The 27,387-nt window shown below is 40.6% G+C and overlaps 1 protein-coding gene across 1 annotated transcript; it reads right to left on the bottom strand.

The window, feature by feature from the left end:
• Positions 1–731: 731 nt before the first annotated feature.
• On the bottom strand, positions 732–27,371 carry ZNF25 (zinc finger protein 25). The gene is made up of 5 exons (XM_049646078.1): positions 25,484–27,371; positions 7,228–7,354; positions 6,846–6,941; positions 4,392–4,455; positions 732–3,928 (listed from the first exon to the last, which is right to left on the bottom strand). Exons 1-5 carry the CDS (start codon positions 25,496–25,498, stop codon positions 2,875–2,877), a joined length of 1,356 nt encoding a protein of 451 aa, XP_049502035.1. The 5' UTR covers positions 25,499–27,371; the 3' UTR covers positions 732–2,874.
• Between the last annotated feature and the right edge of the window lie 16 nt (positions 27,372–27,387).

Consider the following 27,387-nt stretch of genomic DNA (forward strand, 5'->3'; position numbering starts at 1 on the left):
CCATACAACACCCAGTCAGTGCTCATCCCAACAGGTGCCCTCCTCAGTGCCCTTCACCCACCCTCCCTGCCCTCCCACCCCCCCAGACTTTATTCTTAATTACAGGTTTGGCAGAGTTACTGGACTTTCCCCACAAAATACTAATTTTTATTTAACTTTTGGTTGCAAAGCCAGGGGAAATTTAGAAATATATTTGCTTTCAAAGCAGGTTGAAATAAAGAACTACCTTAAAGATGGCTGTTGTCAGGATGGCATGCTTATGTCAGTGTTGGGTAGAATATTGGTAACAATATTGTATTTGAATATTCGGAAGTTATATAGATCATGCAGTCACTAAATATAGTAGGTATTCATTAATGGTGAACATTAGACAAATCAGAAGGAGGCCTGCGTAAGAAGTTGAGCATCATGAAAGGGCAGGATATAGATTGGAGCAGCATTTGACAACTGAAGGAAGTTCGGGCAGTTCAATGATTTTACTAGTAACGTGGTGATACTAGTAATGCAGATTACTGGTAACGTACCTGGTGGGATTGGCTTGGGTATTGTAAGGGTTTTGTTGTTACTAAATCACGTCAAGTGTGACATAAAGATGGTACTTTCTCATGGGACAGTGAGAAAATTATAAAATGATACAGGGAAAGCGGGCCATAGACTTGTAATAAAGTAAAGGAATATTTTAAGTAGGGACAAATTAACAATTCTGTTTAATTCAGACAATGTTTATTTCATACGTGTAGTGCTACATTCCATCAGAAGATGTTTGCATTTTATGATAGTTCAACAAGTAAAACACATTTCTTTGAAAAAAAAATTCTAATGCTTAGGCTTTTAACATATAAATACAATGTACAAAATAAATACACCACAAAAACCACCCACCCACAAACTGCTGTGTGCATCACTCCTGGAACATGTAGCATATATAAAAGTACACTGTATACATTGATTGTGATGTCTTCAGTCCTAAGTAACAGAAAAACTTGACTTTGTAAAGTGCCAGACAGTAACTGTCTTAGGCTCTGTGAGCCATATGGTCTCCCGTCACAACTACTCAACTCTGTTCTTATAGTGCTGAAGGCAGCCTCAGGCAGAACAGAGACAGCGGTCTCTGTTTTATTACTTTATTAGTGTTCCAGTAAAACTTTATTTATGGACACAAATCTGAATATAATTGGCACATGTCACAAAATATTTTTTTTTTTTTTCAACCATTTAGAAACGTAAAACCACTGTTGGCTTGTAAGGCTACAAAGACAGGCAGCGGGTCACACGTGAGTATCTGAACCATTCGTAGGAAAATGCACAACCAAGCCAAAGCAAGGCACTACAGCAAGAAAGTGAGTGATGAATGCTGGGAGCCAACCTTTTTGTTTTCCAGCATCATTCAAGAAATACAATTACAATGATAGTCGTAGCCAACTTACGCTTTTCTCGTGTCTCAGACGCTATCCTAAGTGCTTTAAAAATATTAACTCATACCTCCAAGCAATGCTAACATTCTCACTTCTCTTATAGAAAAGGAAACCGAGGCACAGAGAGGGTAAGTGGCATGCCCCATGGGATCTGAGCCTTGGCAGTGGGAGTCCAGAGTCCACACTCTTAACCACTGCCGTGTTGTGTGAAGAACATCCTTCCTCACACAAAATTCTCCTGCAGATACCTCTGCACCCTCCTAAAACATCAACGGTAGGACACACACTACTTCTTCACACAGCACTGTTTATCATACAGACTGTTTTCATCAGCTGTTTTCAAAAACAAACTCAGTTTTTTCTTAGGAATAAATGTGTCCCTAATGCAAAATTTGGCTGACCACGAGACAGCTGGAGAATTTTACAAAAAGACTTTTAGCTTCTTTCCGAAGGATCAGTTCAGGAACACCTGAATTCACTTAAAAATGCCAGGAAATAGAGATGCGTTAAATTTTAAAAGAACAGTACACTTAAAATACACACTGGAACAACAGGAGTCGATGCCGAGGGTTGACGTGGGATCTCCTCACGCACGTGAGAGCTGCGGAGCTGAGGTTACGGATTTTCCTGTGTACACTTACGGATGGGATCCGTGCACGCACAGACATCTGTGATCGGCCTAGCAGCACGCGGACACACATCAGCTCCACTCAAGGACTTTTCACGTGAGTTCAAGGATGTCACCTGGCTTCTCAATGTGTTTGTGCTTTTTAAAAAGCTTCATCTATCTATCTATCTAGACATTTGCAGGTTCTTCAAAGAAAAAAATAACCCAACCCTCACAATCCAGTCGCTGCAACATGACTTCTGGCGTAACTGTCACTCTCACCCAATACAGATACTGAGTTTTTGTCAGGAAACTGACGTATTTGAGATTTCCGCGATGGTTCCATCCTGGCATCGCTCATCTGACGGTCACAGAGACGTCACTTCTCAAGAAGGGCTTCTGGATCTGTTTCGACGTCTAGTCACCCCTTTGAGCGTTCGGAGTCCACCTGTTGTCAAGTATTTCTGAAGCTCAGGATGGACACGGATCGGAGGCTCTCATTCACGTGAGCTTTGGGATATCTAGTGATGGCTGCCCTGACCAGAAGGTTCCTGACCTTCGTTTTTTTTATTTGTTCTTCTCTCATGTGATTTCTGTGTTGTACAGTATACCGTGACTTCTAAAAGAATGGTCTCTCTCATGCTTTACAATTTGTAGGGTGTCTGACACTAAAGTCTAACATATGGGAAAAATTTCTTCCTTCTAGATTCAAAGAATTTTTGTGTATTTCCTGTCAAGAAAAACTCTTGTGACTAAAACTTTTAGATGATATTCCTAAGTTTTTTGGTCTTGTGTGAATTATCTGATTATTCTGAAGGATGAACTCAGAAAAAAGTTCCCAATTCATACTGTTTATAAGCTTTTTTCCTCTGTGTGTGTCTTCTGATGGGCAGTGAGTTTTGATTTCTGGATAAAAGTTTTCCTACACTCCTGACATTCATAGGGTTTCTCCCCTGTGTGTTTCCTCTGATGTATGATAAAATGTGACTTCTGAGAGAAGGATTTCCCACACTCCTTACATTCATAGGGTTTCTCTCCTGTGTGAGTCCTTTGATGTAATCTGAGGACTGAGTTCACAGAGAAGGATTTACCGCATTCTTGACATTCATAAGGCTTCTCCCCTGTGTGTTTTCTCTGGTGTTTAGTGAGGTCTGATTTATAGTAAAAGTTTTTTCCACATTTATTACATTCAAAGGGCTTCTCCCCTGTGTGAGTTCGCTGGTGCACTGTGAGAGCTGACTTCTGATAGAAACACTTCCCACACTCCTTACATTCATAGGGTTTCTCTCCTGTGTGAGTTCTCTGATGAGTTTTGAGGTGTGAATTTCTAGAAAAGAATTTCCCACATTCCTTACATTTATAGGGTTTCTCCCCTGTGTGTGTCCTCTGATGTACCGTGAGGTGTGATTTCTGGGAAAAGGATTTCCTACATTCCTTACATTCATACGGCTTCTCCCCCGTGTGTGTTTTCTGATGTACCATGAGGTATGCCTTAACATAGAAGAACTTCCCACACTCGTTACACTCATAGGGTTTCTCTCCTGTGTGTGTTTTCTGATGTTCCACAAGGTGTGGCTTCTGGTAGAAGGATTTCTCACACTGATTGCATTCGTAGGGTTTCTCCCCTGCATGAGTTCTCAAGTGTCTACTAAGAGAGGACAGGTGGTAGAAGGTTTTCGTACATTCTTTACATTCATAGGTTTTCTCTCTGGCTTGACCTTTCTGTTGTCTTGTGAGGTCTCCATTCCTAGGGACCGATGTCCCACATTCCCTGGGTTTGTCCTTTGAGTGAATATGCTGATGTATTAGGAGGATAGACTTCTGGCAGAAGGACTTTCCACATTCACTACATTTATAGATTTTCTCTCTGGCAGGAGTTTGCTGGTGTTTTGTGAGTTCTCCATTCCTAGAGAGAAATTCCCAAAGTCAGTAATACATAAGGTACTCTAGCTGAGAACCCATTTCTAGAGATGTTTCCATACTGATTCGATTCATGGTTTCTCTACTATGAATGTTCTGACACACACTGTGGTTTAACATTAAGTAGCAGGAACCTTCCTTTGCATTGTATGCAGTCTCTTAATTGCCTGAGATCTGCTTTGGGTAACAAAGCCTCCCTTCCTGTGCAATTGAAGAAATGAAAGACTGCTTCAAAGTTTGAATCTCCTGGTCCTACAGAAGATCTCCACTGGGGAAGAGGGCTTTCCCATTTGGAAAGTGAATTCTTTGGAATTCACTCCAGTGTTTTAGTTTTCTCACGTTTAGTATGAACTAGTGCCTTCCCACTTCCAGTACTCCCATCAACACTTTTTTTTTTTTTTTTTTTTTTTACAAGTCTTTTCATCTTAAAATCAAAATCTTGAACTTGCCTTGAATTTTCAGCTTGGCTTCCCTGGGATCTTGCTCCTAAGTCATGAATCTTCCAAAGGTCTTCTACAAAGGAATTCAAAATTTAATACCATTTAAATCTTAACATATTATTATGGTTGTAGGGCTGATTCTTAGGCTTCAGGCCAATCTCCCCAAATAAAGGAATTCTTATATGCAAATTTCCTCTATGCCTTTGGTTTAGAAAAAATATAAACACTGAAGACGGTTGGAGCAGACAAGGGAAGAAATGTCATTATAAACCCAAGTACTCTGACACTTTACAAACATTTTAAAAACCTGGAGAAAAAAGTTAAGGAAAAAGAAAAAGAATGGGGAGCAGAGAACAAAAGACATTCAGAGCGGTGCACAAGAATCTGGGACTCAGAATGCGGTAAGCCCATTACAGACAATGAACAGTAGGTAGGGTGACAAGAAAAATTAGTAGACGACTGTGTCCACTGGAAATATTGGGGAAAGATGAAACTGGATGCAAAGCTAAGCCTTTGTCAGCCAGACTTTAATTTACTGTTCATTAGTGACTACAAACTTCTACTTTATTTCCTCTGTACCCACACACGACAGTCTAGATGCCTAGTCTAGTCCCTACAGTGACTACATCACAACATGTGTGGAGGAACAGTTCCACACTCCGGGCTCTCTCCGTCTCACTGGTGTAATTTTCACCGGGACGGAAGACCCAGGAACACATACATCCCAAAGGAAAGATGATTAAACAGCAGTGTGCAAGCCATTGTACAACAGGATGAGTTTCCATTTGTAGCACAGACGTTTTCAAGCCTGACCACCAAAAAATACTGCATCTCCAAAGCAACGTTACCACGACCCAATGCCAGTCTTCCACTGCTTTCCTGTCTTAGTTTCGACATTTCTGCTTCAATTTACTACATGATCTTTAAGGATTAATTACTCAACATGATCCTGGAACCTTTACTGACCTTTAGATTTACTCCTCTTTATTTTTTTTATTCTTTTATTTTTTAACGTTTATTTATTTTTGAGACAGGGAGAGACAGAGCATGAACAGGGGAGGGTCAGAGAGAGGGAGACACAGAATCTGAAACAGGCTCCAGGCTCTGAGCTGTCAGCACAGAGCCCGACGTGGGGCTCGAACTCACAAACCGCAAGATCATGACCTGAGCCAAAGTCGGCCGCCCAACCGACTGAGCCACCCAGGCGCCCCAAGATTTACTCCTCTTTAAAGGCCTGAAAGGAAGTGAAAGATAAAGAGCAGGGGCTTGGGGTAGGAATTTCATGGCCTTTGCGGGGAAGATGTAAGAAGTTAACGTGACGGGGACATGTGCAAGGTTAAGTGAGATGCACAGGAAACAAGAGCCTGTGTGTCTTTGGTCTTAAGAAAGGATGAGCCTTTGCAGGAGTGACTGTGAAGGGCACAGAGCAGAGGAAAGGGTCTGTCTCTTGTGAGTTCAGATTGAATATTTCTACAAACATCTAGTGAACAACTAAGAAATACCAGGCATTGTTCCTAGTCCTGGCAACGCAGAAGCTCACAAGTACAGGAAAAGCATTTAAGGAGCAGAGTGAGATCATCTTAGTGGTTTTCCTGTTTTTGTTTTTTTATCTTAGTGTTAGAACACTCCAAATAAGGTGCAGATTTTAGGAGGGATAATCAGTACCTGTGTGAAAGACAAACACTATCTAAAAGGAAGTATCAACTCTGAAATAATATAACTGATGAAAGGCATAATGACTTATAACCTAATTTCAGAGTTTAAAGAGAGAATAGGAAGTTAATAAACTGGTGCTGAAAATAACTGAGGCACATTTCATTGTTAATAAATGGAGGGAAATGGCATTCGAAGAAAAATTTATGGTCAGATTTAAGATCTAACACTTTAGGGGTGCCTGGGTGGTTCCGTTGGTTAAGCATCTAACTCTTAATTTCAGCTCAGGTCATGATATCACAGTTTGTGACATTGAGCCCCACATTGGGCTCTGTGCAGACAGCGCGGGGCCTGCTTAGATTTCTCTCTCCTCCTCTCTGCCCCTCCCTTGCTCATGTGTACACGCGCTCTCTGTCTCTCTCTCAAATAATAAACTTAAAAAAAAAAGAATTGTTAAGATTTAATACTTTAAGATTATAGTGTTCTAGAATTCCCACTTAATTCCCAGGTACTGGAATAATGGGAATTCCAGAAAAAAAGACAAACATCTAAGACAAGGTTAGGCAGGAATTAGTTTTGTATATAGGAAAGAAAAGTAAATCTATTTTACAAAGTCTGGCAAAGGACGAATTTATGTGGAAAGAATGACAACTGGTGGTGCGATTTATGATGCTTGCATATGCAGACCAAGTGTCCTCAGTCATTCCCAGATGTATAGGGCATTTAAAAAAGAGATTCCTGAAACATATTTCAGAAGGCAAAAGGCACCAACCACCTCACTAGCGACAGGGGTTCTAATTTCTCACTCACCTGGGTAGTTCCGACGTGGAAATTCCACCTCCAGTATCCACGGTTCTTTTCCTTGCTTCAGCTTGAAGACCGCATTTGGCTTATTCACACAGTAACCTATGAATGGAGAAGAAAACACGGTTTACTTGGGATTTAGGGCCTGTGAAGGATAAGGAAGTACAGTTTGAGAACACTCAAGTCCTACTTTGGCTCGGCAAATTTAGATTCTTTCACTGGCGAGGGTGGGGACACACATTCTTTCTGGTGCCCGAAACGGCCTCATCACATTTGACCCCTGAAACAAAGCCAATATGGCGCAGCCCTACAGGGACCTCACGTGTTGCAGCAACTGGGGAAGGAAATGCGAACTACTGGCAGTTCCATTCGGGGAAGTTTTCCTCACCCACTGAGACTAGGTGACCATAGTTCTCCCGCATCACTTCCTTGTACAGGGTCCTCTGAGCAGCGTCCAGTAACTGCCACTCCTCCCGGGTGAATTCCACAATAACATCCTTGAATGTTACAGGTCCCTGTAACAACATATTTTGGTTGAAACTGAAGTATTCAGAGTGGAGTACCAGGAGAAAACCACTTGTGAACTAGCTCTTCATGTGCCCTCAGGTTTACTCTAGAAAGCTGGATACATTGCTACTCTGTACACAGATAAAATATCTGCCCACTGTATTTGCTGAGCTACGGCTCCACGGCTCCACGCCTGGAATCCTGCCAGGAGATACACAGATGAATGAAAGCAACTGTTCCTGCTGTGAAGGAACACACAGTCTGACAAGGAGGCAGAGACGTAAATACTCAAATGCGGTACAGATGGCAGGTGCTCTGACAGAAACATGTACGAGATATAAAATGGTCACAAGAGGGAGTGGTTACTTGAATTTTGTATTATCAAGTTAGATTTTCTAGGTTAAGCTGACTAATGGAAACTTTGGGAGCAAAGAAGACAGAATTGACAAAGACATGGATGGATGCATGAAAAATGGCAAGTTGAGGAAAATTACAAAGAAGACAGTCTGATACGAGAATAGGGTGTTGGACAAAGATCAGTTAGAAGGTAATACAGTCCGGTGCAGGTGACAGAATATGGAATAATTCTGAATGTGTCTCTGGACCATTAAAATGTATTTTGCATACCCACTGAATTGGTACCTGCTTATTAATTTATATTTGTAATAATCTGTTTATTAAAAGTTGGCAAGTTTTATTCCTATTTATAATTAAAAAACTAAATTCTAGTATTTTATACTATGTGGACTGTCTTACATGTTTTTGGGGTGTTCACCCCTTCACTTTGTAGATGCGAGTATGGATAACGGAGCTACCGATGTGATACATGTGGGTAGCAGGAGAGCCACAGGAGTAGACCGGTAGCTTAGAAGAAAACACTAACGGGGCACCCAGGCGCCTCAGTCGGTTAAGTGACCAACTCTAGATTTCGGCTCAGGTCATCATCTGGTTTGTGAGATCGAGCCCTGCCCCGCGTAGGCCTGCTTGGGATTCCCCCCCCCCCCCCCCTCTCTCTCTCTCTCTCTCTCTCTGCCCCTCCTCCACTCGTGCTTTTTCGAAGTTAAAAAAACACGAAAGAAGAGGCAAGAGCACATCAGAAATATGGAGTGTTACAAAATTAAGAGGCATACATGAGCAATAAACGTTTAAAGCAGCAGCAGTGGGGGCACCTGGGTGGCTGTCGGTTAAGCGTCGGACTTCAGCTCAGGTCGTGATCTCACGGCTGGTGGGTTCAAGCCCTGCATCCGTCTCTTTTCTGTCAGCTCAGAGCCTGAGCCTGCTTCAGATTCTATGTCTCCCTCTCTTCTCTGCCCCTCCCCTGCTCACACTCTTTCTCTTTCAAAAATAAACATGAAAAAAATAATAAAGTAGCAGCAGTGGGTAAAAAATAACTTCCTTGGAAATTAATTATTGAGAGAAGGGGGAGGTTACGTCCCATAGTACTTCTATAGTTTGCTAATGGCTAGAACTATAATGCTAATTATTTTCATTCTCTCATTTTTATTGACAGGACTGTTTAGGGCTATGAAATTTCTTCCAATCGTTGCTTATATTTCATAAAATCTGAAATGTGAAAATCTGAGGAACTTCTTCATTGGCTATAAATTCTTGCTTCACATTTCTTTCCTGAAAACACCATTCTATTCTTTTACATATAAGTTGCTAATAAGAATTATGTCCAAAAAGAAAAGAAAAGAGTTCAAAAAGAAAAGAGTTATGTCAATTTTATTTTCTTTCCTTGCCAAGAGATGTAGAGGACTCTTTTTTTTCCCTCTGCTTTTAGGTCTAATAGTTTTACTAGACTCTCTCTTGGTGTTTACCATTCTGGGTCAGTTCTCTCTGGCACAGAGAGTCTTTTCAGTATGTAATTCAGTTTTCCTTTTCTTTATGGAAAGTTTCCTCTGATTAAGTATTAATTTTAGATTTTGTTATTGACGGATCCTACTTCAGCTTCTACTTCTGTTACCCTGTCTTCCTCTTCCAGTTAATTCTTCCCCCTCCCACTCCCTGGGGTCTCTTCCATTTCTCCTGTGTATCATTTATCAGGCGTTCATTCATCTTCTCCCCAAGGTGCCCTGAAATTTAATCTTCTATTCTGAGATGATGTGCTGTTCTACCATTTCTTTCCTGAGTTAATTTGCTTGCATTTTATATCTACTTGTTTTTCCATTTCTGTTCTGAGGCTTTAATCTCTGGGGTTCAGGTTCTTTCCTGTCTGAAACACGTAATATTGGAAGGCTGTACTCTCCTCTACTTTGTGTGTGTTTGGGGGAGGAGTATTGACGTCAGCTGAAAAAATGTCAATTCACAGATTCCACTTTTTCTTGTATTAGCATTGTATACATGTTGAGTAATATTTTTGGTTCATGATCAAATGAAGAGCTTATTTTATGTTGGGGAGGGGTGAAAGTGTTACTTAGTTCAAAAATGTCTCTATTGGCATAGTATGTTCACATTTTTTTTAATGTTTGTTTATTTTTGAGAGAGAGCACAAGCTGGGGAGGGGCAGAGAAAGGGGGAGACACAGAATGAGAAGCAGACTCCAGGCTCTGAGCTGTCAGCACAGAGCCCAACGCAGGGCTCGAACTCACAGACAGGGAGATCATGACCTGAGCGGAAGTCGGATGCTCAACCGACTGAGCCACCCAGGAGCCCCATATGTTCACATTCTTGAAGAAAGCACTACTGGGGGAGGTATCTTTAGATTCTGTGTACTGTTTTGTTTTTTTTTTTTAGGGCACCTGATTTCAGCTGCTTGTTTTCTTACGTGCTTTCAGTACGGGCACACAGGAATTCTATTTCTTTTCCTCTGAGTTGCTGATGTTCCCGCACACATTCTGAGTCCCTTCGTTTTTAATCCCGGTGCCAGTACTTGGACCCCACGATTCCAGACTTTCCCCCCATCTTTCCCCAATCAGGGTGAGCGCCTCTGCTTGTGGCAGAGTCCACTTGATCTTCTGTTCCTTTACAACTGTGACCTCACCATCCTTTGTCTTTCATCATCAACCCCCTCCTGACTTCCTGCTCTGGGGGGAGCTCCCAGCTGCTTCTGCTCTTGACAGTGATCTCCCAAAACTGAAGTGTCCTGCCTCCTAGCTATATAGCAGGATCAGGTTGTGGTGTGTGGAGATGTTTGTATTTTGCCAGCTAACATTATTCTATAAAAGAAACTGGGAAAATGAGAAAAAGAATCAGTTGGGCAGAAAGAGGCAATGAGTTGAATTTTGTTCACACTGTGAAGTGACTGTTGAACATACAGCTGGAACTGTCCATTTTGGCAGATACATATGTAAGTGAATTTCCACAAATAATATTGTCATATATATTTAAGCAGAGTTCTGGAAGAGTCCAAAGAAAAAAGAAAAAAAAATCTGTGGAAATAGGAATTTTCAAGATGATGGTAGGAGAAACTAGGCCAAGACCGAAGCCTGACGGAACTTCTCTAAATAGAAGAGCAGGCCAGGAGGAGAGCGCTCAGAAACCAAAGACAGAGAGATTCACAACAAATGGGCAGTTCTACTGTGAAGCCAAATGTAAACATCCAAGGTAGAGTAATTGGGTAAGAGCACAGCAAGGGAGTGAAAGCTGTAATCATTAAGCATGATGATTGGAGAAATTTTGGGAAGACTTAAAATTCTTCAGAGAAACCAGCTTTTGGATGCACATCCTAACAGCTCGGGAAAACAAAGGCCTGGAGTTTGATAAGGACAGAACAACGGATTTGGCAGGGAAACTGATCAGAGTCAAGCTTCTAGGATTCCTTGTCCTCACCCCCTTTTTAAAGAGCATTCAGTTGAAGGCAAGAACTGGTGAAATGAACTGACCACATAAAGCAGAGGAAGACACTGGCTCTAAGTGTGGGAACAAAACAGCCAGAAAGAGAAACACAAAATGGTGTTATACACATTGTATTCCTTTATAATACAAAAGGGTTTTTGTTTTTGTTTTGTTTTGCTTTACAAGGCAACACCTGTGATGAAATACTTACAAGTACTGTTTTCTTATAGCAATATCACTTCGGCAATTAAGAGAATATCTAAGATAATAAAATGGACATGTGACTTTTCATATGCGGAACCAAATGCTGCCAGACAAAGAAGGAACACCCACAAAGATCTAATGAAAACGTTTTGAATCTAAAATCCCATGCCTTGCCAGATTTTCAATCAAGGATAAATTTTAAAAAAGATGTCTTCTTGGGCACCTGGTGGCTAGGTCGGTTAAGCTTCTGACTGTTGATTTTGCCTCAGGTCATGATCTCATGGTTTGTGAGTCAGCCCTGTATCTTGGGGCTCCTATGCATCTATGTATGTATCTTTGTATGGAACCTGCTTGGGATTCTCCTCTCCCTCTGTCTCTTTGCCCTCCCCCTGCTCATGCTCACTCACTCTCTCTCTCTCAGACTTTTTAAAAACAGATGTTTTTGTAAACATAAGGATACTAAAAGCATACAAACTATGCAAGTATTCTCCAAAGTACTTGGATACACTGAAAAGGAAACAAGAAGGAACAGCACGTGGTAAGCCAGAAATGACAGCTAACAGATATGAGATCACTAAGAACTTATTTCTGGTATAGCCATAATAGGAAGCTGTGGGGAGTTAAAATGGATTGCATTCAGAGACCATGAAAAGGAATAGACTATTGTGCATACTAAACAATCACACTGTCCTTTCTAGATACTGATTAGTATGTTAACAACGTGCTCACATCTTTTCATGGAATACTGACAAGATCATTTTCTGACCAGAAGACAAATCTGAAAATAACTGAAATCATATAAAATAAATTCTCTGACCACAGCTGATTTAAACTTAGAAATCAATAACAAAATTATGTGGGAAAGTGCCAAATATTTGGAAATAATATTTGAGCACTTTTGTTTAGTGTTACTGGAAAACAAAAAGTTCTCTGAATGATCAAGAAAATTGATAAAATTATATCCAGAATGATGAAGAAAACAAAACAAGTTAACAATATCAGAAATGAAAAGGGTGACAATTCCTATAGGCCTTGCAAATGTTAAAATAATAATAAAGAATACTGTGAACAATTCTAAGTTTATAAATTTGACAACTTCGATGGAATGGACCAATTCCTGGAAAGAAAATATTAAATCTCACTTAGAAATACCTAGAGCTGAATAGTCCTATATATCTATTCAGTAAATTGCTCTTGCAGTTAAAAACCTTTCGATGTGAGTGATGGTAGAGAGCTTCAAAAATTGTTCCCTCCAACTGAGGCAACCACTGACAAAACTGGCAAAAACTGCCAGTTTTAAGCTGGCAAAAACTGACAAAATCAACTTTTTCAGAACTCTAGAATCTAATTCTAAAAACTAATGAAAAGCTTAGAGCAACTAGTGAGGTACTTAAGAAAGAGAATGCTAGCCATGAAGAAAGCACTGGTATTTCTGCTTGCCCACCTACCAACCCCCTCTCCAGTGTAGCAAGGGCAGTAGGGACAGTGCCTATGTTCCTGGTGCAGATTGACAGGGTGAGACAATACAGATTTTGTGTTCAAAAACTGCTAAGCATATTGATCTGTCTAGTGGTTTCCTGGTGGGTGAGTGCAGAGGCTTGCCTGCCTTTTGCCCTTCTAGGTCTGGAATGGCATCCTGGGCCAGACTCGATGGAAACTATGTCATGACATGTACGGTCTGTGGCACGGTGGTGGGAAAAGCAGAGACAACTCCAGATGCCCGGGAAGGTGGAAGCTGAGGAGGAAGACAGTAGGGAGAAAAAGGGCCTGCACAGACTACAGTGCATAAACCAGGGACTCCAGAGAGCAATGTGCATGCCCAGGGCTGGACACAGGCTCAGAAAACACTTGAGAGGACACTAGGCTGACATCCGTCTCTGGCTAATTTTAGGGCTCTCCAAAAGAGGTGGAGGGTAAGGCAAAAGGGTAGACAGCATGGTTAAATGGAGAAGGAGTGCCCCAGTTTAGAGCCGATATGTAAATAACGAGTGAGTATTTGATTTTTCTTTTTGGTTCCAGAAGTTTAAGGAAATCTCTGTCACATCACCAGCTGACCACTGAGATAATGGAACAGAAATGGCAACGACCACACTTGACAAGAAACATAGCCTTTGAAAAATTAGAGAGTAGACAAATGAACAAGTCCAGCCTTCAGCGAGCAGCAAAAGCAAACCGTGGGGAGGGGGACAACCTGCTTTCCAGAGTTAAGCACATTATAATGTTTATTCATATTACAAAGCTTCTAACCAAAAGGTAAAGGCATAAACAAGTAGGCCCATTCACAGGGGGAAAGAAAAGGAAATTGACAGGAATCATCCCTCAGATAATGCAAATATTGGATTTACTAGACAAACAATTTAAATCAACTCTCTTAAACATGCTCGAAGGGCTACAGGAAACCATTGACAAAGAACTGAAAGAAACTAGGAGAACAATGTATGAACAAATAATATCAAAAAGATACAAGTTATAAAAAGAAACCAAAAAGAAATTATGAAATTCAAAGGTACAGTAACTGGAATATAAAATTCAATACAACACATCAAAACAGATTTGAGCAGGCAGAAAAATCTGTAAGACTGAAGACATTTGAAATGAATCAGTCTGAGGAGAAGGAAACAAAGAATGAAGAAAGATGAACAGAGCCTAACAGGACCTGTGAGGGCACCATTAATCATACCAACAGAAGCAAACTGGGAGTCCCAGAGGAGAAGAGGCAGGAAAAGAGACATAATATTTGAAGAAATAATGGCCAGGAACTTCCCATATTTGACGCTAGACATAAATGTGTACACACAGGAAGCAGTGAACTCCAAAAAGGAAAACTCAAAGAGCTCCATACCAATATACATTATAATTAAATTGTCAAAACCAGAGACAAAAAGTCTTTTAAAAGCAGCAAGATCCTCACTATGATTAAATCCTCAACAGAAACTTGGGAGACCAGAGGCACTATGATGCATTAAATTCCTGGAAGAAAAAAACTGCCAAACAAGAATTCTAGCAACACTGTCCTTCAGTAGTGCAGGAGAAATTAAAAGGTATTTGAAGATAAAGGCTCAGGGACTAGCAGACTTGCCCTACAGGAAATGTCAAACGGAGTTCTTCAGCTTGAAATGAAAAGACATTAGACAGTAATTCAAGGCCACATGAAGAACACAGGTAAATGTGACTGTAGAAAAATATAAAAGCCTATATTACTGTATATATTTTTAATGTTTGTTTATTTTTGAGAGAGTGAGACAGATCTGAGAGAGGAAGACAGAATATGAAGCAGGCTCCAGGCTCTGAGCTGTTAGCACAGAGCCTGACACAGGGCTAGAACTCACAAATCACGCTTACGGACTAAGCCACCCAGGCGCCCCTATTGTATTTTTTATTATAACTCCTCTTTATGTGCTGTATGGTTTAAAGTCAAATGAATAAGATAGTTAGCTGTAAATCTAGGTCAGTGGGCACACAAAATATGAATATATGTGACACTAACAAAATGAAGGGGGAAGAATGAGCTGTTTCAGCAGTTGCTGTTACGCAAGTGAAGCTAGATTTGTATCACTTCAAATTGTTAGGAATTAGGGATATTAATTGTAATTGTCAGGGTAACCACTAGAAGATAACTTTTAAAAGGCGAAAGATTTATACGATCTGAAGAGAAACCAGAGTATGAAGATAACTTTTAAAAGTAACAGAAAAATAAAAGGAAATGAGTAAATCAAAATGGTATGCTAGAAAAAATTAAACACAAAAAAATAAGACAGTCTTAGAGAAATTAAGGGAAATGAAGGAATACACCCAGAATAGATGTCAAAATGCAGAAGAATTTAATTTAGGGTTTATGCTGGGTAAGCTGAAGATTATAGGTTTTGAGGGAGAATAACAAAGAGTCCTCATCATAATATATCAGTATGGGGGCGTCTGCTCGGGATTCTCTCCTCCCTCTCTCCGTCTCTCCGACTCATGTATGTGCACATACCCTCTCTAAATAAATAAAACTGAAAAGTGTATAAAGTATAAAAGTATATATCAGTGTGGGTCCATAATACCACTGGTGATGATAACCTAGATTACTTTGTTAAGGTAGTTTTTGCCAGTTTTCTCCACTGTAGAGTAGCTTTTTCTTTTTCACACTGTATTCTTTAAAAGAAATTTACTAAGACCAGCACATACTCAAAGAGGGAGTAGGCCCCACCTGTAGAAGTTGGCACTATCTACATATATTGTAATTTTTCACAAAGAATATCCTCTTCTCCCGGCTTACTTATTTGTTCAGTCATTTATTTATATCACTATGGCTTCAAATATTTAATGTTTCGCGTTAGAATCCAATAGTGTGTGGGGCGCCTGGGTGGCTCAGTAAGTTGAGTGTCCGACTTCGGCTCAGGTCATGATCTCGTGGTTCGTGAGTCTGAGCCCCGTGTCGGGCTCTGTGTGCTGACAGCTCAGGGCTTGGAGCCCGCTTCGGATTCTGTGTCCCTCTCTCTCTGCCCCTCCCCCACTCATGCTCTGTCTCTCTCTCTCTCTCTGTGTCAAAAATAAACAAATATTAAAAAAATTAAAAATAAAAAAAGAATCCAGTAGTGTGTTATTTTGTTGCTCAATTGTTCCAGCTGAGCCTACGAGAAGGTCTTTCAGGCGGGCTCCATGTCCACTTGACACGTCCTCATCTTTCTGAGCACGTACGTTGTGACACTACAAAATTATATGGGCTTATTTTAAATTTCTATTACCTCATCCCTCAAATCAAACATTTCTCCATGTTATTCTAGTTCCCTTTCATTGGAGGATGGTAGTTAGAAATCAACACCTGTGAACCAAGTATGATCGTTGCTACTAGACTGTTGTCACTGTTTACAGGCACTTCACAGAGTTAGAAAATATATGTGTATGAACTTGTGTATACACATCCGTAATCATTTCTCTAAATATATATATGTCAAGCTAGTATATATTAAGGTAGTGTGTATACATTTGCTTTTCAATAAATGGGAGCTAGAATAAATGAGCATCCATATACAAAAAATGAACCTCAGCCAATAGCTTATACTTTATATACAAAAACCAACTCAAAATGAATTATAAACCTAAATGCAAAGTGTAAAACTACAGCATTTTTAGAAGATAGGAAAAAGTCTTCGTGACTCTGAGCTAAGCAAAAACTCTTTAGATACAACACCACAAAAAATTTAGAAAGAAAATCTGGAAGTCAGAAAAATTTGCTCTGTGAAAGATATAGTTGAGTGGAAAGAGTAGGCACAGAAAGCGAGCAAATATTTGAAAATCACAGAGCACTCTCAAAATGCTTTGATCATATAAAGAACTCAAAATTCAGTAAGAAAATAACCTAATTTAAAAGATTCGGGCAGAGAAGATATATAGATGGCAAATAAGCACGTTAAAACATTTCCAGTATATTAGTCATTAGGAAAAATGCAAATTAAAACCATGATGGCATACCACTACATCCCTATCAGCATCCCTTTTTTCCTTGGGAAAAAAAAAAAAAAAAGAAACTGACAATACCAAACGCGGACAAAAATGTGAAGCGAACAGAGCTCTGCACATTGTGGTGGGAATACAAAACAGTACGGCTACTCTGGAAACGGTTTGGCAGTTTCTTATGAAGTTAATCAAATACTTACAACATGACCAAGCAAGCACTTGCCTAGGTACCTACCCAAGATACATGAAAATCTAAACATACGAAATCTAAGCACAAAAATCTAAACACAGATATTTGTAACAGCTCCTTTCATAACTGCCAGAAACCCAAATGTTTGTCAGCTGGTGAACAGATTAATGAATGGGGTACATACATACAAATCCATAGTCTCTGGCAATGAAAAAGGATGAGTTGTTGATACTTGGAACATGATTAAATCTCATGCATTACGCTAAATGCCAGATGGTAGTCTTAAAAAACTACATACCATTTGGTTCAATTTATATGACATAACAAGAAAAGGCAAAATTATAGGGATAAAGAATAAACTGGTGATTGCCAGGAATTAGTGGCGGTGGGAGGGACCAAGAAAGTTTTGAGATGATGAAACCGTTCGATATCTTCACTGTGGTGATGACTGTGCCTTTATGCATGTGTCAAAACTCACTAAAATGTATACCCAAAAAGAATGGATTTTGCTGTTAAGTTAAATAAGGAAGATAAGAACACAGCACAAAACAAAAACGACTTTACACCCCAGAAGATACCAAGTATTCACAAGGATATCGAGAAACTGGAACCCCTGTCCACTGCTGGTGGGAATGTGAAATTGTGCAACTACTACAGAGGATATGTGTCGATTCCTCAAAAACCTAAGCCTAAAATTACCATATGATCCAGTAATTCCACTCCTGGTTATATATCCAAAAGAACTCGGAGCAGGGACTCAAACAGATACTTGTACACAAGTATTCATAGCAGCATTATTCACAATAGCCACAAGGGGCAAATGTCCCAGTGTCCACGAAGACGAACGCATAACGGAGAAGCTGAGAAGCTGAGAAGATGGAGTAGGAGGACCGTAAGCTCGCTCCATCCCATGGATACAAGCAGGTAACACATCACCGTGAATAACTCAGCAAACAACCAAGACGAGCAGAACAAACTCCACAGCTAAAAGTAGAGAAGAGGCAGGTGCCTGGGTCTGTTAAGCATCTGACTTTGGCTCAGGCCATGATCTCACGGTCTGTGAGTTTGAGCGTGCGTTGGGCTCTGTGCTGATAGCTCAGAGCCTCGAGCCTGCTTCTGATTCTGTGTCTCTCTGCCCCTCCTCTCCTCATGCTCTCTCTCAAAAATAAAGACACATTAAGAAAATAAAATATTTGTTTTTAAATTTTTTTTTCAACGTTTTTTATTTATTTTTGGGACAGAGAGAGACAGAGCATGAATGGGGGAGGGGCAGAGAGAGAGGGAGACACAGAATCGGAAACAGGCTCCAGGCTCCGAGCCATCAGCCCAGAGCCCGACGCGGGGCTCGAACCCACAGACCACGAGATCGTGACCTGGCTGAAGTCGGACGCTTAACCGACTGCGCCACCCAGGCACCCCGAAAATAAAATATTTTTAAAAGTAGAGAAGCAGCTCCATCACAGAAGTCGGCTGAGAATATCAGAAGTGGATGCAAAAGTAAAGATGGAACTCATTAACTCATTAAAAATTATAGAACCTTGATTTTTAATAAAACATCAATAGCAAAAAAAAAAGAAGAGATGAATGCATAAACTAAATGTAAATACAAACAGATGAATATCATTTTAAAGTCTTTAACACGAAGGAAATCCTGTCACATGATACAGTGATGACACTATGCTGAATGAAATATGCCAGTTAAAAGGGGCAAATACTGTATGATTCTACTTCTATGAAATGCCTAGAACAGTCAAGTTCATAGGTGAGTAGATTGGTGGTTTCTAGGGGAAGGGGGGAGGGGAGTTACTGTTTAATAGGTAGAGTTTTAGTTTTGCAAGATGAAAAAAGTTTCAGAAATGGATGGTGGTGATGGTTGTACCATGATGTGAATGTACTTGATGTTACTGAACTATGCAATCAAAAATGGTTAAAATAGTAAATTTTATGTGTATTTTGCTACAATTAATAAAAGCAAAAGCCAATACCCACAAAACGCACTAAAAAAACTATGAAAGTATCAAACGTTGGCATACACACCAGACTTAAGAGGGATCAAAATCCCAGAAAAAAAGAAATTGATTGGAATGAGTCCTATGCCTTTAATTCGTATTCTCAGGGCATTTTCAAATTTCATAACATAAGCAGGGAAAAAAAGCAGGAGAGAAAATATCTTAGAGCTGGCATCTCAGGAATAAGGATAAGAAGCTAGTTCTGAATAGAATGTAGAAAAGGAAAAGAGAAGCTGATCTCACTATAACCATGAGAACAAGCCCCTAACCTAGAAAATTACAAGTTTTCCAAAACCTTGAAGAGAACCAACAATCCAAAGATGAACAAAGGAAAAAAACTCAGAAGAGAAAAGAAAACCACAACTTCTTTCAGTTTTGGGGGCTAGTAGGGGACAGAGAGAGCCAGGCCAACTTTTAGCAAAATGTTCATGTTTGCTTGCGGGCTTCTGTGACGTATTAGAATCGCTAAGAGCTTTAGTCACAAAGCAAGTGAACGCCAACCTGCCATTTGACACTCTCTGGTTTCATATTCAAAACAGAAGCCTAGTGTCTGCAGCACTTTTACTTCCCAAGTGTCTCAAGGTGATCAATTTATTTTGAGTTGGAGAACCAGGGAATGTTTCAGCAGCACATATAGTAAGTTGGGGAAGCAGTTTCTGGAACCAAATAGGAAGGTCCATAACATACACGGATGCTCTGAAGTACAAACAGCCACCAGTTTTCCCCCGAGGCCTCTACTGAGTACGTGGTGTCAACCCTCCAATGGCTGGGGGCAGAGACGATGGGCAGGACGAGAGGTCTCAGTTGGGGAAGGCTCTGCAGAACTTCTCAGTTACTCCTCAGTAGCCTAGCTGGTGGCTAGGCTGCACAGCAGATCACTGGAGACCTGGTGGCGCTCAGACCCCAAGCTGTGCTGAAGAGAAAGCCTGCATCCTGCCCTTAAATCATCTGAAGCCAGTGGTGAACTGACCCTAATGTCCAGGGTCAGCTCAAGTATATCTTAGATCAGTTTAGCAACCAGACTGAAGAAGGGATGTGCCTTTTTCTGGAGCTATTATTTACTTTGACCTCTACTGTCCCTTTATAAAATGTCTAGCACATAATACAGAATTAGGGGACATGCAAAAAAGTAGAAAATTTTGATACATACTAAAAAAAGAAGCCTAGGGGTGCCTGGTTGGGTCAGTTGGTTAGGCGTCCATTCAGGTCATGATCTCAAGGTTAATGGGATCAAGCTCCATATCAGGCTCTGCATGGACAGTGTGGGGCCTGCTTGGGATTCTTTCTTTCTCCTTCTCTCTCTGCCCCTCCCCAGCTCACACGCATGCACACATTCTCTCTCTCTCAAAATCAGTAAACAGACTTAAAAACAAAGAAGCCTATTGAAGCAGACACAACCTAGATGTTGGGATTAGCAGATAAGGACTTCAAAGTAATTACAATAAAATGTTAAATGACTTCATGAAAAAACAGACTGGAAATGAAAGAATGGGGAGTCATAGCAGAAAAAACAAAAACCCAGGAATTTTTAGAATTAAAAGATACAGTATCAGAAGTGGATTCTGTGGGCTTATGAAATGAAGAGAATTAATAAAACAGAAGGAAACTATGAACTTGAAAAAAAACTGTTCAACAGAAATATTCAAACTAAAAAACTAAAATAGCCTCCAAACTAAATACAGCATTTGAAGATATTCAGGACAATATGTACATGGTGTCTAACATTTGTGTAACTGCAGTCTTAGATCTTAGGAAGAAAAAGAGAGAATGGGGCAAAGAAAATATCTGAAAGTGTTCAAGAATTTCCTGACATGATGAAAGGAACAAACCATAAATCTTTATCATCCCAGAGGGATAAAACAAAATAAACTGTACCTAAGCACATCACAGTCTAACTGTCAAAAACTAAGGATAAAATGGAAAATCCCTTTTGTTTTTTAACTTTATTTATTTATTTTGAGAGAAAGAGGGAGAAAGAGTACAAGTGGGGGAGGGCCAGAGAGAGAGGGAAGAGAGAGAGAATCCCAAGCAGGCTCCCTGCTGTCAGCACAGAGCCTGATGCAGGGCTCGAACTCATGAACTGTGAGCTCATGACCTGACCCAAACCAAGAGTTGGACACTAAACCGAATGAGCCACCCAGGCGCCCCAAGATAAAACTGAAAATCTTAAGCACAAGTGGAGGAAAAAGACACATTATGTTCAGATGAATAACAATGAGACTGACATCTCAGAAACAGAAGACAAAGCCATCCTATAAATGCAGAAATGAATAAAATGCTCAGCATAGAGGTCTATATTTGGCAAAAAAATATCCTTCAAAAACCAAGGTGAAATAAAGACATTATCAGAAAGACAAATGAAGTGAATTTGTCGCCGTCACTCCTGCACTACATGAAATGATAAAACAAGCTGCTTTGGCTGAAGGGAAAAGACATCAGAGACAATCCCAGACCTGTAGGAAGGAATACAGATACCTGTATATACAGATATTTGTATAAACATAAAGCAGTATTTTATGTGCATACACACATGCATACTCAAGTTACTTAAAAAAGTCAATACCGTTTAAAGTAAAAATAACAAATATTTGGGGTTAAAACTGTATGTAAAAGTGAGATATAAGACAAGGACCACACGGGTGGGAGGATGTAAATTGAATTATGCTGAAGAAAGTTACTATGTTGTTCATGAATAAATATTACTTGAAGACATAGGTGATAAGTTAATGGTGCATACTGTAGTCGCCAGGCTAAGCAATAAACAAAATAACACAAAAGTAGAGCTTAAAAGTCAATAATACTCAAAACGCTCAACCTACAGGAAGTACAACAAATCTCATCAGGATAATGACAAATCCACACACAAACGTACTAGAATAAGATCTTAAAAATAGCTAGCCCAAAACACACAAATTTACTTTAGATGTCTGACAAATTAAAAGGTGAGTTTTCAATAGTATAATATAGTGAATGCTTTCAATGTTTTAAAACAGAAGAACTTCCGGGGCGCCTGGGTGGCGCAGTCGGTTAAGCATCCGACTTCAGCCAGGTCACGATCTCGCGGTCCGTGAGTTCGAGCCCCGCGTCAGGCTCTGGGCTGTTGGCTCGGAGCCTGGAGCCTGTTTCCGATTCTGTGTCTCCCTCTCTCTCTGCCCCTCCCCCGTTCATGCTCTGTCTCTCTCTGTCCCAAAAATAAATAAAAAACGTTGAAAAAAAAAAAAAATTTAAAACAGAAGAACTTCCAACCAAGAGTTGTATACACAGTGGAAAAGTTCATTTATATTTCAGAAAAACCAAAGTGAGAATTTTCCACCAGCAGATCCTCACTAAAACAAGGAAACAAGCAGAATAAAAACAATAATTATAAGGGCACTTGAGTGGCTCAGTCGGTTAAGCGGCCGACTTCAGCTCAGGTCATGATCTCAGTTTGTGAATTTGAACTCCACGTCGGGCTCTGTGTTAACAGCTCAGAGCCTGGAGCCTGCTTCAGATTCTGTGTCTCCCAATCTCTGCCCCTTCCCTGCTCATGGCTCTGTCCCTCTCTCTCTCAAATGTTTAAATAAACATTATTTTTTTTAAAAAAAAAAAACAGTAATTATAAAGGATGTTTTCAAAGAGAAGACATTTATGCCAACACAATTTTAGGGATAAAAAAGATCTAATTTGACCAAAATGGCTATGAACAAATAAAAAAATACAGTATCTGCAGAAAATGAACTTTTCTAAGAATTGGTCGTGATGACTGTACTCAAAGTTACTTCAAAAAACAAAAAGGCTCGCTAGTCCTTTGTGCTGTCCCAAACTGACCGTTCAACTCAGCAATTAGTTACAGAGCCCAACACAGGGGAAACACTGTAGCACCGTCGAGTGAATTCTGGATCAGGAGAATGGCACATAGATATACATTCAAAACTGACTGAAGCAGAACTGTAGAGTAGGTAAGTTTTGTTTGTTTTTTTTTTTTGAGCTTCCTCCTACATTATTTCTCCCTCTTTCCAAAGCTTCTTTCTCCCACTATCATGCCCAAAAGCTACGATTTTTAGTTAATAACAGATAATGTCTACATAGCGGGGGTGCCTGGGTGGCTCAGTCGGTTGAGCATCTGACTTTGGCTCAGGTCATGATTTCACAGTTCGTGAGTTCAAGCCCCGCATCAGGTTCCACGCTGACAGTGGGGTTCTCTGTCTTTCTCTCTCTCTCTCTCCCTGCCCCTCCCTAGCTTGCTCACTCTGTCTCAGAATACATAACAAACTTAAAAAAAAGAATCCAATACCAACAAGCCCTGTGTAATAACTGGCTGTAAAATGTTTGGGGCACCTGGGTGGCTCAGTCAGTTAAGTGGCCAACTCTTGGTTTTGGCTCAGGTCATGACCGCACGGTTCATGGGTTCAAGCCCTGCATCAGGCTCCACACTGAAGCTGGGGGCCTGCTTGGGATTCTCCCTCTCTCCCTCTCTCTCTGCCGCTCCCCTGCTCATGCTGTCTCTATCTCTCTCAAAATAAATAAACTTAAAAAAACTTTAGCTTAAAAGAAAAAGATAATGTCTGTTCAAAAAATTTATGATACAGTAGAAATACCATGTCAGAAGGTGGGCTGTGAGAGTTATGTAAGACTGACTATGTCAAGTGCTTACCAAAGGGCTGGGAATTTAAAACAAAGATATGGTTACCACAGAACTCAGCATTCATTTTTCTCTGGGTAATGAATGGTGAGAGGAGATTAAGGTGGGGCACACAGGGGCTTCCAAGATCCTAGTAATAGTCATTTCTTAAGCCAGATAGGGGATACAACTGTGTTTCATTAATATTCCCTAAATTTTACATATACATTATGCACATTGTTTTGAACGACTTATAAATAAATAAATAAATAAATAAATAAATAAATAAATAAATAAAATTGAAATTCAGTGTTTCTCCAGCCCACAAGGTCCTACATATTCTAGCCCCTTCTACGTCTTTGATTTTACCTCTAGGTCATTCTTCCCTAGGTTGCCTCTAGCTTCAATGTGTTGAATACTGTTTCTGGAACACGCCTCAAGGTGCTTGTATTTATTGTTCTTCCTATCTAGAACGTTCTTCCCCTAGAATTCTACTTGGTTCCCTTATTTAATTTAGGACATTTCTCAAATATTACTTTTTTTAATTTTTTTTTAATGTTTATTTATTTTTGAGACAGAGAGAGACAGAGCATGAACAGGGGAAGGGCAGAGAGAGAGGGAGACACAGAATCTGAAGCAGGCTCCAGCTCTGAGCTTTCGGCACAGAGCCCGACGCGGGGCTCGAACTCATGGACCGTGAGATCATGACCTGAGCCGAAGTCGGACGCTTAACCGACTGAGCCACCCAGGCGCCCCTCAAATATTACTTTTTAGAGCGGCGTTCCCCAATCAACTTATCCCCTGTTCCTCACTCCTCTGTATCATGCTGTCCTTGTAACTGCTTGTTTACCTCTGAGCACATACACGAGGAATATCACTCAAATGCTGACACATATAGAAAATATATCACATTTATTCGTATCCCCACCAATCTCCTCAGAAAAATCTTATATATTAGAAGTTGTCCGCTTCACAGCAGAGGATACAAGTTTTCCAAAATTCTAAGTTTCACTTGAAACCTCAACTTTTAACATTGGCAATAAATACCAAGAGTCATTTTCCTTGAAGTGACAGGCTCACTTCAGCCATTTTTGGGAAAATGGTAAATACTTCTCCGAATAACTATAGTTTGTCTGACAGTTGCTCTTTCAAGCAAAAAAGGTGGCTAGGAGAGCTCACAAATCAGTTGCACAAGTGCTTTTCCTAAATGACCATCATTCCTCAGTATGCAGCAAAAAGAACTGTATGTGCACTTCCCATTTGGTCATACTGAATAGTAAAAAGGGGTGTGTTTGGGGGGCGCCTGGGTGGCTCAGTTGGGTATCCGACTTTGGCTCAGGTCAGGATCTCACAGTTCATGAGTTTGAGCCCCACATCGGGCCCTGTGCTGACAGCTCAGAGCCTGGAGCCTTCTTCGTTTGGATGCTGTGTCTTCCTCTGTATCTGCCCCTCCCCCACTTGCACGGTCTCTCTCTTTCCAAAATGAATGTTAAAAAAAAAAAAAAAAAGATGTGTATTCGGGGGTCAAAATGTAATAAAATTAGTTACTTTTACTGTTTTATCAAGGCTGTCCTTAAGGTGAATTTTTTACTGTTGAGTACACTGTTGAATACAGTCACCTGCTATCATTGCCTCATTCATGTCCAACAGCAATCTATTCACCACTGCTTTTACACCATCAGTGTAAAAGGCAATTTGCATCTTAGTATTAGGTTCTGACCTGATACACTCCTTTGAAAAGGTCTTGGGGAAGCCAGGGGTCTGCATTCTGGAACTGCTGTGTTATTCAAACAGTATTTTCCCTGAAGGTGATTTTTAACTATTTCCACTTTTCTAGTTTAATATATGGGCTCTTTTTCATAAAACTCACTGAAAATACACACACACACACACACACAGGGCTAAATAAATGACTCACCTGATACTTGTTCATTTTCTGCTGCTCTTGGGAAAGGATAGAAACTATGAAGCCAGAACAGGGAAAGGTGGAAGACAGAAGTCTTAAGAGACCTTATCTTGCCGCTCAGGAATCACCTGTGAGAAATTTCCATACATTTTAGTCAAACATAAACCCCTAGGAAAATATCCCTTTGAGCCATGAGAAGGAATAGAAAGGGGCATGATAAAGGAATACCCACCTGTCCATTGGTGACTCTGATACAACCTCGATGAATCTGGGAAATTTTTGAGTGAATCTAAACATTTCTTTCCTACTAGCTGTTTTGCAAATTATGTACCCATTTACTAAATAATACAAAAGAATTGAAAACTTAAGCATCCAATAAGAGCAAGTTAGGCAGAATGTATAACATGTCCAAAGTGTGGATCCCTATGCTGGCATTACAAATGATGTTGAAAAGCACTGATAGAGAAGTGTTTGTTACATAACAATTGTTCCTATTAACATTATAAACCCCACGACGTTAGAAAGTCTTCAGAGCTCTCAAAAATTAACACGTCTCTTCTCCCTAAATTGCAGTTTCTCAAAAATCACTTCTCTAAGACACCAGTTTTGACTTAAGCGTGGTGCAGTGGGCCTGGAGACTTTGGTGCCGTGCTAGTCTCTGGCATCAACAAACCTAGTGACTTCGTTTCAGTGGTCTTATATTTAACGTGAGGAGGAATTAGATCTAATTTTGAAACTTTCACGTACCATTTTGATTCTGTAAATTTTCACTCAGTGCCACAAATCCCGACAGGACCCTGGAATTCACTGTCCCCTCCAAGCCTGGGCTGGGCCGAGGGTAAAATTTAATCAGGCCTCGAAGAATTCCGACAGGGACACAAATCTAACTTCCAAAATAACAATTTGACACCATAAATCCCAGAACAGGCCCTTGATGCAGGTAAGCAAAAGGTAACTAGATGCCATAATGCTGGGATAGCAGAAAGCTCTTCCCGATGGCCTGATGCTTACAAAATGCCTAATAATAAGCCCAGATACACCAGCCAGAGGCATTATGATAGCACCTTAATAACACGGAGCAAGGATGAAATTCCAGTTTTTGTCTTTTTAACAAAGTGTGTCCCATTCCCCCTCTAGAAAGTAGTCTCCGGCTTGGAGAGGATTCCCAGCTTCTCCAATAACACGTAAGATTCAGGGCTCAATTTACATATGTAACAGTCCTCTGAGAATTCAAATAGGTTGGAGAATGAGGGAAGGGCCTTAATTATCATTTTGACACAAGGGTTCTGAGGAAACCTCGAGAATTTTTGTTAATTGAACACTAGGTTAGGTCCATTACTCTCCACAGTTATGTTTAGGGGCGATTATTGTACTAAATACAGCCCAAGGCTGTAGGAAACAGCAGGAACCAAAGAGTAAATAAAACGAATTTACCCACCCCCGTCACCGCTAATGCTGAGTAAACCAATCAATTTCCGACCTTTCGTACTCCTGTCTATTAAAATGGAGGTGGTTAATGCCGATTCAAAGGATGGTCATGATGATTATGATTAAATGAGCCAAGAATGAAAAGAACAGCATACCTCGGGAATAATAAAAGCAGCTCACCTTTATTGAGTCCTTATCAAACTTTATATATACGGCCCTATTTAATACAGCAAACAACCCCAGTAGTAAGTGTGGTTATTATACAGATGAATGTCCGAGTCGTACCCAGGTCATCCTGCCCAGTTAAGTGGCGGGCACCGGACGCGCGCAGGTCCCCCGGGGCTGACACCGCCGCGGCGTAGACAGCCACGCCAACAGCCACGCCAGCAGCCACGCCAGCAGCCACGCCGGCGCGGACGCGGCGGGCCCGGGGTCCACGTCACAACAGCCGTTCCCCCCCGCGTCCCTCCCCGCTGCTCCCGCGCCCC

The sequence above is a fragment of the Panthera uncia genome, chromosome D2, assembly GCF_023721935.1.
Source record: "Panthera uncia isolate 11264 chromosome D2, Puncia_PCG_1.0, whole genome shotgun sequence".
Taxonomy (NCBI): Eukaryota; Metazoa; Chordata; class Mammalia; order Carnivora; family Felidae; genus Panthera; species Panthera uncia.

Coding starts and splice junctions, on each gene's coding strand:
- ZNF25 (XM_049646078.1), bottom strand. Junction 4,456..6,845: donor TCCACGTCGGAACTACCCAG/GTGAGTGAGAAA, acceptor ATTCCTTTGTAG/AAGACCTTTGGAAGATTCAT. Junction 3,929..4,391: donor AGCCAAGCTGAAAATTCAAG/GCAAGTTCAAGA, acceptor ATTTCTCTCTAG/GAATGGAGAACTCACAAAAC.